A 10,510-nucleotide genomic window follows, 5' to 3' on the forward strand; every position below is an offset into this window, starting at 1 on the left:
TTTCAAGTGACAAATTAGACATTTATTTTGGTCAGTCAGTGTTGACTAAGCAAAGGGTGGAGGTTGCAAGAAGGGTTACAGCATTTCCAGAATTTGTAGCACATACAGTATTGGGAATTCCCTTACTGATCAAAAGGTCTACGAATACAATCAACTCTCACAATGCACAAAGACACTCAAGTACACAACAAAAGGTGACATGTAAAGTGCTCTTCCTCTTTGATTAGGTCTACCAAGCCGGGACTATGGCAGGGCATAATACGTAATCCATTGTTCCCATCAGAGAAGTGAGGCAGAAAGGAGGACAGGAAAATTCAAGCGCGGTTTTTCTTGAAGAAGCTGATAAGCCCGTTAGTGGAGGAGTCGTGAGTGTGGACTTCTGAATCATCCTGCAGCTCTGGCTCAATCTTCTTAGCCAGCTGTTTCCCCAGCTCCACACTAAAGGCAAACAACAGCGTTTTATGAGATCTTTCCACACTATAGTGGACAGTTCAAAAGCGATCCCCAGTGGCCACTTCCTACAAGTATAAGACCATCTAAACAATTACTGATCATATTTTAAATACAAGGCTTTGCTGCATATGGCCTGGGAATGGGATCTAAAATGGACCCTTAGGTTCACAGGTTCTGGAGTACAAATGAGCAGTGCTGCCACTTACCCCCACTGGTCATAACTGTTGATATTCCAAATCACGCCTTGCACAAAGATCTTGTGCTCGTACATCGCTTTAAAAAAATAAAAAATAAAAATATATATATAATTTTAGCAATTTAGCAATTTCAGCAAAGAATGAATCTCAAAGAATGTCAAGGAATGTCAAACCATCATGTAATGTAAAGACACACTTTGAAACTATAATAAGCAAGCTGTTCTTCACTTACCAACCAGCGCCCCCAGCATGAAAGGGCTCAGCTTCTTGAAAATGATGGAGTTGCTCGGCTTGTTCCCTTCGAATACTTTATGAGGCAGGAGTTTCTCAAGAGCTTCTCCACTCTTGCCAGCTGCCTCCAGCTCCTTTCTGGCCTCGTCTGGAGTCTTCCCCTTCATCAGAGCCTCAGTCTGAGCCAGAAAGTTTGCCATCAGGATCTGAAATGAGCAAAAGAAACATGGTGATAAAATGCACACAGCACCACTTCATATCATCAATTCTAATCATGTTGTGTTCTACACGGTTGTTGATAATAGTTTATTTTATTGTGAATTTTCTTATCATATTTAAGTCATTTTAGGTTTACTAGACCTGTAACCATATTCAAATCATCTTTTATACAGACTTTAAAATGTGCCTGCAAGAATAGCAATATTCCACTCTGAAAATGTACCTTGTGATGCAGATTATCTCTGATTGGATGTTGAGATTGTGCAGGTATGAGGAAGTCAGCAGGAATCATACGAGTTCCTTTATATGAGAAAGGCAAAGAGTAGTCAAAACAAACAACAACAACAACAACAACAATGACGACAATCAAAAAAATACAAGGTGGTCTCACACAGGGGTGTAACTGTATGCAGAAGTCACAGAAGTTCAGATATTACAGTTTGCTACAACAGGAAAAAAGCAAAACTGTTTCTTTTCATTTATTTATATTATCATCTCAAGCTGATTGGTGTCTGAAATAAGCTTAGCTTGGCATGCTGCTAACTTGCTAAATGGCTTAAAGCTTAAGGAAGGGGTTCACAAACTGTTATGCAAAGCCCCACCTGCAGCTTCTTTAACTTAGTATACAGTTCTTTTACCCAACAATAAATTATTAAAAATATCGACTAATCTTGTATATGAACATAATGTAGTTCAGTAATATTTAAACAGTTTTTTTTAAAAACACTTGCTCTGGTCTATGTTGTCAGCTGTAAGGCTGGGTTTCCTTCTTAGCACTAATTAGAAAAATTGTTGTTGAATGGTAAAGCGAGCATCTGAGCACATGCTGTTACACCCCTAGTCTCAATCTATTGCAGAACTAAACATTTCAGTTAACCCCAGCCCAACCAGAAAACCACCCCATGTGACCATGAAGGAGTTTATGTACCCTGGTGAATGAGCTGGTAGAAAGCATGCTGTCCATTGGTCCCTGGTTCTCCCCATACAATGGGTCCAGTGTGGTAGTTCACACGAGTACCATTCTTGGTGATATATTTTCCATTTGACTCCATGTCACCCTAGGGAGGTCAAACATCAATCAAATAATCACAAACATTGAATATATATATCAGTGCTCACCTACATATTTATCTACAGACCTTTGGTCTCTTTAACTTTGCTCTACAATGTCATTTATTTACCCCCCCCCCCCCCCCCCCGACTAACCTGCTGGAAGTATGCTGCAAAGCGGTGCATGTACTGGTCATAGGGCAGCAAGGCCTGAGTCTCAGCCTGGAAGAAGTTGACGTACCAGATACCCAGCAGGGCCAGCAGCACAGGGGCGTTCTGCTCCAGTGGAGCTGAGCAGAAGTGTTTATCCTGAGAGAGATGGAGAAAACAATACTGTTACTCCTGACAAGTCTAACAGGGCTGTAAAGACGCTATATGGACAAAAGCTTTGGGACGTCTACGGGAGCTTTTTTTGACATCCCATTGTACATCTTGAGGCAATAATATGGAGCTGGTCCCCCATGTGCAGCTCCAACAGCAGGTTTGGAACTCTGCAGTTATTGAGTCAGCAGAGCTTTGGTGACTTTTATGCACTGTACACCTTAACATGTTCCTAAACACTTCCACTTTTCAATAATACCACTCACGGTTGATGGTGGAGCATCTCGGAGGGAAGAAATTTCTTTGAGCATGGTACTGTAATAGGATGCCACTGTTGCAATTCATCTTTAGAACAAATCACTCTTTTTTTACATATGTAAATGCTGAGAGCATGGTTAGGTGCTTGATTTTATACACTTGCTAATGGGACTGTGTGAAACATCCGAATTCAATGCTTAGGAAGGGTTTCCCAATAATTTTGTCCATATAGTGAAAGTTGCCTTCAGGCAGTCTTGATTAGTACTATAGTTATAGCATATACAGACAGAATTCAGTTTTTTTGTACATCATTATACAAGCTATATAAGAGACCATGATAAGATTAAGGTTGCTAGAACAAGGAAACAAGTACACTGTGCCTTGTTGGGTAAACAAAGAATTCTCATTAATTTAATTGAATTAAAACAGCATATTTCTAAATTTCATAAGTTTAAATAATTATATACATGTTGACTGAGCAAAGAGTGCATACCATCCAGTGGGCACCGGCAAGAAGTTGCTCAAAGTTTTCGAAACCTGAATCAAGACAAACCAAAATGCATCAGCTAGTCATAATGAACATCACACATGTTCAACAAAAACCCCAACATTCAGTGATGCCTGGAGCTACAAATGCATTCTTTAGATAGGCACATACATTTCTGTATTGCTCCATCAAGCACCATAGCACTATTCCATAGCAGACATACCTACGTGCAGCGCGATAGACAAACCAATAGCTGACCACAGTGAGTATCGCCCACCAACCCACTAAAAAGAACAAGCACACTGTTAAGAAATGCACATACTGCCACATTTCCACAGAGCCATTCTTTATTAGAAGGCGTGATGTGGGAAATCATGCACTGGACACGGTCATCATCACTTATTAAATTTATGAATACAGTCCTATTGGCACATTCACTGTGACAATAAGGTCTATGTTGAAGACATTCCGTGCATTACAAAGGTAAAATGCATGTAGGCATAATTGCATATCACACACATAAGCTGCATTGTTAGCAGGCACTTTTTATATATTTGTTTCACGTTATAAAATATACTCACATCCCAGAACTCGAACATGTTCTCAGTGTCGATACCGAATTCGCTCACTTTGGGCTGAAAAGAGAAGGAAATAAGACAATCCTTGACATTTCCATATTATTTACCACCAAGCTAACTAGTCACAATGTATAGGAATACAATTAGGGGTGTAAAGGTACACGTATTTGTAAGAAACAGTCATGGTTTGCAGTAAAACAACTAAAAATAAGTATTTAATTGATATTCTGGTCCATTTACATTTTATTTTAACTTAGTACAGTATTGGACAAGGAGGTTGAGTGTGTTAACACAAATATGTTAACGTTGCTTTTACCCTGCAGTAATGAACCTGTACCAAACAGTGAGGTCCAAACTGTGGTGCATACCGAACCATGACTGTAGCGTACCATTATACCTCTAAATACAATGGATGGAGCACACAGGCAGGCCAAAATCAGAGACTTACCGCATTGGTGGAAAGAGCCACAAAATGTTTGGCCACTGCAGAAGACTGCAAAGAATTGTACAGAATTACTATGCAACTCATGTAATGTTTTAAGAAGGTATACTATAGGAACATAACTAAGCTACATTGAATGTAAGAGGTAAGATTTGCTAATGATAATACTCACATCTTTTGCTGTCTGCAGGAACCATTCCTTGGCAGACTCAGCATTAGTAATTGTCTCCTGGGTAGTGAAAGTCTAAACACAAATCCAACAGCATTACCATTATAGTCTTCTATTAAAAGCAGGTATGGATTTATATAGGCTGTCTGGGCTTGTTACAAGCAGTGCCTAAAATGCATATTAAGCAATGTGTTTACACTTATATGCCCCAACCTCATAATATTTCATTTGCTCAGGCTTGGGTAACATTTTCACTTATTTTCTGATAACCAATAAAACAATAGCTAGAGTGATAGCATAAGACCATTAAGTAATATATGTAACCAGTTACTACATACAGTTTATAATGCACACTATTTATTTATTATATATATTATATATACACTTATAATTACTGAGTCCTGAAAATGTCATAAACTAAGATGCAGGGTGAACTCATATTGACGTCTTAAAAGGGAGCCTAAATGCATAATTAAAATATGCTGCAGAAACTACCACAGATAAACTGAATATTATACATTATTATCCAAATTATACATAAAAAAATGTTAGAATGCAGCATATAGCCACACCCCATCCAATCAATTCCAACTGGATGCTGGTTTCAAGGGAAATAAATTGGTGTCCAAAATATCAATTGCAATCAAAAATTGGTGTCCAAAATAAATCTCCAGTTGTCTAACAGATTAAACTCAAAATCATACAGGGTGACCTGGTCTTTAGAAGGCAGCGTGATGAGCCACCAACCTTGGATGCAATGATGAAGAGAGTGGTCTCCGCATTCAGCTGGGCTAATGTCTTCGCCATGTGTGTCCCATCGATGTTGGAGACGAACCAGACGTTGGGACCACCTTTAGAGTATGGTTTCAGGGCTTCAGTCACCATCAAGGGACCCTGGGACAGACATACAGCTATGTCATATGTACATAGTGAAATAAACAAAAACATAAACCACTATCTATATAAATAGAGTCTACTTTATTATTACAGAGGAATGTTACTGCCATTCAAATATTAACAGACCCTAATAATCGCCACTCCATTGGGCTATTAGTTCAATTAAACATGGGATGTTGGTAGTCTATACATAAACATAATAAATTAACACATTCTTTTTATAGGCCTATGTTGCTTTATAGCCCATATTGTTTACAAGAAACAATTCTAGTGGGGAAATAAATAATAATAATAATAATAATAATAATAAAATCACATTAGATGCAGTACAGGACCACAATACAGGTGTTACAATCCAAAACACTGCAATATATTATTATTAACGATAATGTAAGCAAAGATATATGTTGTGATTTTTTTGGAAAAAACTGTCATAGTATAAAAAATCTGCCATTAGAACATCAAGATCAGAAGACAACACTGCTATCTAGTGGTCAGGGTTTGAACACAGCACAAAATGAACGGTCTGACACCAACCTTTGCATGTCAACGATCAATCAAAATTGAACACTGTGTTTTTAAGGACCGATACAGTATTTCAAATCACATGCAAAACACATAATCACAATACTCAAGTGTATCATTACTTTCTTACATCCCATAGAGTCACCTTACCAAGTCAGATCCTCCAATGCCAATGTTGACCACATCAGTGATGCTCTTTCCACTGAAGCCTTTCCACTCTCCACTGCGCACTCTCTGCAAAACAAGAGAAGACACAACACAACTATTAAGCCAAATTAAATTATTAATTTTTTTTTTTTTTTGGTGTGTGGTGGTCTAATTTTCTGAACCCTCATACATTTGCTCCATTATAAGAAGAAACAGCTCTACTCACATGACAGAAATCCTTCATCTTCTTCAGAACTCTGTTCACTTCAGGCATGACGTCTTTTCCATCCACCACAATGGGAGTGTTAGCGCGGTTCCTCAGGGCGATATGGAGGACAGCTCTGCCCTACTCACAGACACACACTGTTGCTGTTTGTGTTTTATGATTTCTGGTAAACCAAATTTGCTCTGTTACCTTATGAATAACACAACACAACACAGAAGCACGCCGCAAGGGAAATGTTGCAATTTAACAGCAGTTGAGAGAATAGAGAACATGAGGTTTTCTGCAATTACGTCCTGTTCTGCATCAACAACAGACGAGTATTCAAGGCGTGGAACACCACACAGACAACAATAAGACTACAGAGGTATCGGATACGATTACAGTGCAAAGATGGGAACATGTAATTCCAGTTTATCAAAAAATTAATCATGGTGAACCAATTCATCACAAACACTGAATGCCGTGTTCAGGTAGCTGTGTTGGATAAAAGTAGATAGTCTGGGAGTCCATGAGGACTGGTTTGAGAACCACAGAGCTTTCAGTACTTGACTATCAAGGTTTCAACACCATCAAGTTTGACAGTACCTCCGTGAAGTTGATCTTCTCACCAGCAAACATCTGGTCCCTGGCTGCTTCCACTCCCACTGACTTTGCCTAAGAATATACAGGAGAAAAATAAGCAACACCAGCATATATGTTAGTAGCAATAATAAGCAACTTACACTACTACACATCAAAACGCTGTCTGTGCAAGTGGACTACAGGGAGGTATTGAGAACCACTGGTTCAATATTTGTAATCATTTAAATAATAATTTGAATCATTATTAATTATATCTATTACTGTGTTTTTTTTATTATTTATTTATTTATTTACTGGTAGACTGTATGCTGCCTCACTTCCTCTCTTTGGGTGTTATTAGAGCAGCTAGGCCAGTGGTTCCTAATTTCAATTTAATTGCGTTTATCATGCTCTGACTCGGCTGAGGAAAAATTAGCAGAAAATCTGAACTGATGCGTGTGATGTTACGCAGCACAAAGTGACCACTTCAGATTGAGGACTGATTTTTTGGGAAGTCATGATGACTAGGCAAGATGCACACCTGTGGTCACACCAAAAGCTTGTGCAAACAGAGCTGTTCCGCATGTTACAATAGCCAAGATAAAGATGATGATTAATCATTCTATAGAAACCGTAAAGCTATGTAAAAATAATATTTGCTCAGAAGTCTTTAGCAATGTATATAAATATCTGCACACAAGCTTTAAATCCATGCACCATGCTGGGGAGGATTAAGTGGCTCCTCACTGTCACTGTTACTACTGGATGGGTTTAGGACTGATGAGAGATGACAGTTGACAGCTAACACCTTCCCACCCCACCCTTACACTGCAAAATGAGCCATGGGGCCCTTATCCCATTATTATGCAGGAGAAAGATTTTTTTTTCCAAAGGAGCACACAATCACACACACAACCTGTTGACATTATTAAATGGTTCTTGGAGCAATGCCATAGAAGAACCACTTTTGGTTCCTTTATAAAGAACATGTATTTTTAAGAGTATACCCCCCCCCCTTTTAATGTGCATGACAAGGCAACGCATATTCATGAAAGCTATAATGTCATAAAGACTCATAGAACTACAGGAAAGGGACTGTACCACTTCAAGCAGCATCTTCAAAACGTCTTCATTGATGAGGTTCTTGGAATAATCCAAGAGTATGTCCCCATCGTCAGTCTCAAGGGTTAAACTGTTAAAAAAAAAAGAATATTATTAAGGCTTATTAGCAGATGAAAAGACTTTTTACAGCATATTTTGGTCACATCCTTGCAAAAAAGGAAGGAAAGCATAGGAAGCCTAGGCTAATCAAGGTGACTGCCTTAATGAAGGATGCTGCCTGTCCATGATCAGAGTGGACACTGCATCTCACACACTTGTAGATCACACACACTGACTAAGCACTTCAAGCATGTTCAGGATTGTAGCTAGTCTACATTTGGGGTTTACCCACTACGTCGTTGTGCATCATCACCCCATAACTGAACACCGGGAGTGTGTGTGCGGCTCATCACGTAGCTTCACTGCCCACAGCAGCAGGACGCGTGCGCTCTGCGGCGTACACGGTTCGTGACTCATTAAGGTCTCCTCCAAACGCTGTGAAGAGCCAAGACATGATCCCTCCGACTACTATCTAACTTGGTTAGCTAACGAGACATCGAGTCATAACGCAGCTCACTGGCTGCTTTCAGGAGTGAGCTTTTCACACATGCAAGGGCTAATGGAGTTATGAAAATGACCCTGAAACGCGGGCGTAACAGCATACGATGAAGTCCGTGCTTGATCGTAAACACAGAAACTATGAAACCCATTTAAAAGCCCAGTTTAAAAGCCTGTGCGAGCAGTCTATGATCAGTGACCTTGTATCCAGAGCAGCACAGCTAGTTCCTGTCTTTTTAGCTTAGCATCCGCTAACGCTGGACAGGAGGCCCTGTCGCGCATCCTGGGCCAAAATAAACAGGGCAAAGATACACAGAGCACGAGATACACTCCAGCACTGGGTTTCCTCATATCTGTTAAAACGCGGAGAAACGCTATGAAAAAAGGGGCAGAATCCAGATTTCCAGATTTAACAGCGTTATCAGTTCGGCGCAATGGGACGTTGCTACAAGTGGTCGTGTTGCAATATCCTGAAAGCTTAGGATACTGACGCTAAGGCTAAAAGAGAGTGATCAGGATTTCACTAGCATCCGTTAGAAGTTACACTGTCCTATTCTGCACGACCTGTTCTCCTCTGCCCTTATGCACTCTTTTACGCGCAGCTGATTCGCTGGAACTGCGGAAGCCATGCGCTTTACCTGAATTTTGAGAACCTGTCCTTGTCGGCGTCGAACATCTGCCTCATGTTCAGACCTCCAGCGTTTGATTTGTACCATTGCTCCAGTTTTCGGTAGTTGGGATCGTTAGTTAGCCCCATGTTGGTGATGAGATGGTCGGTGGTCCTACACTCAGTCCAGCTGCCTGCCTAGTCACTGCAATCACTCGGATGAAGAGGGCAAGTGCAGCTTCAGTGGGAGGCAACGACAGCAGAAACGCCAATAGCAGACCTCCTGATGAGGCCACGCCCACCACGACACTGTCAAGACACCCCAGACAGGCTACCATCATACTTCAGAGCCAAAGCACGTGTTTTACACCCATCAGAAGAGTGGACCCCATCACTTTAACCAACCACGTGCACTCCAGCTAATACTGTTAAAGGAACCATGTCCTGCCTGGTCTTGTATTTTCCTCTTAAATGGTCACAATTATGACTTTGGGGTGTATTTATTTACCAAAAACAGACTTAATTCGTTCCTCTATTCTGTGACTGATAGGATGCCACAATGTGGGACACTGACTAATGTGGAACACCTAAGCTTTAGTTTGTAAAGGTCTCCCTCGAATAAATATAGGTCAATATAACTGTTTAATAAAGCTGTAATTGCATGTGGTCAACATCACATGATGTCTCAGACACCGATCACCAAGACCTGTAAGTTGTGTGGTGGGCCTTCCATTGCTCACATTACAGAGCCTTAGGTGGCCCTGACGCTGTCGCTGGCTCTCCTTTGTTGGGACACTTTTGGTATATACTGACCACTGCATACCAGAAAATAATCTAACAATGTTTTGGAGATGCTCTGATCCAGTCATCCTGATTTGGCTCAGATCCGTATACTTGCCCATTTTTCATGCTTTTAACACATCACCTTCAAGAGCTGACTGATCACCTGCTGCCTAATATATCCCACCCCTTGACAGATGCCACTGTAGATGAAGATAACCAATGTTTTTCAGTTCATATGTTAGTGGTATTAATGTTATGGCAGATCAGTGTATGTCCAGATGCAAAGATGCTTAGGTGCTAAATTATCTGATAGGCTGGTTGTTACCCTCCTAACAAATTCAGCATGTATAGGTGGGTGTGTAGTGGGTAACAATTTAGCCCTCCCTGTGAATAATGCAGTTCAGTTCCTTTGGTCATGTTGTGTAAGTCTTGTGAAAGGACTCTTACCACTAAAGCTACAGACCAGCGTAACACAATTTAAGCTCCGGAGCGCCAGCTAAACGCCATAAATGCACATTTTTAGCATTTTGCTGGCATGCTTATACAGAGCCATTATATTTGAGTGAAGTTGCACTGGTAGGCGAATGTAGAGGCAAGAGTTTTGTTAAAGGACCTTTTTTTTGGGTGTGAAGTGGAAAAACTCCAGTCTACCATAATACCATGTTATTACCCACTACAGTTAAATCTGGCTGGCTTAAGC

The 10,510-nt window shown here is 40.4% G+C and overlaps 1 protein-coding gene across 1 annotated transcript; it reads right to left on the reverse strand.

Moving 5' to 3' along the window:
* On the reverse strand, window positions 1-9,292 carry gpia (glucose-6-phosphate isomerase a). The gene is made up of 17 exons (XM_072670298.1): window positions 9,059-9,292; window positions 7,863-7,953; window positions 6,786-6,854; window positions 6,201-6,320; window positions 5,978-6,061; window positions 5,153-5,299; window positions 4,409-4,480; window positions 4,243-4,287; window positions 3,798-3,851; window positions 3,440-3,500; window positions 3,223-3,266; window positions 2,307-2,459; window positions 2,029-2,158; window positions 1,324-1,400; window positions 883-1,087; window positions 660-726; window positions 1-438 (listed from the first exon to the last, which is right to left on the reverse strand). Exons 1-17 carry the CDS (start codon window positions 9,175-9,177, stop codon window positions 315-317), a joined length of 1,662 nt encoding a protein of 553 aa, XP_072526399.1. The 5' UTR covers window positions 9,178-9,292; the 3' UTR covers window positions 1-314.
* Between the last annotated feature and the right edge of the window lie 1,218 nt (window positions 9,293-10,510).

This window comes from Salminus brasiliensis, chromosome 2 (genome assembly GCF_030463535.1).
Source record: "Salminus brasiliensis chromosome 2, fSalBra1.hap2, whole genome shotgun sequence".
NCBI classification, from domain to species: domain Eukaryota; kingdom Metazoa; phylum Chordata; class Actinopteri; order Characiformes; family Bryconidae; genus Salminus; species Salminus brasiliensis.

Excerpts from the sequence above, each read along its gene's own strand:
- gpia (XM_072670298.1), bottom strand. The coding sequence starts at position 9,177 with ATGGGGCTAACTAACGATCCCAACTACCGAAAACTGGAGCAATGGTAC. Across the intron at positions 3,267-3,439 it reads GTCTATCGCGCTGCACGTAG|GTTTCGAAAACTTTGAGCAA; the intron begins GTATGTCTGCTA and ends GTCTTGATTCAG. Across the intron at positions 1,401-2,028 it reads CTACCAGCTCATTCACCAGG|GAACTCGTATGATTCCTGCT; the intron begins GTACATAAACTC and ends TCTCATATAAAG.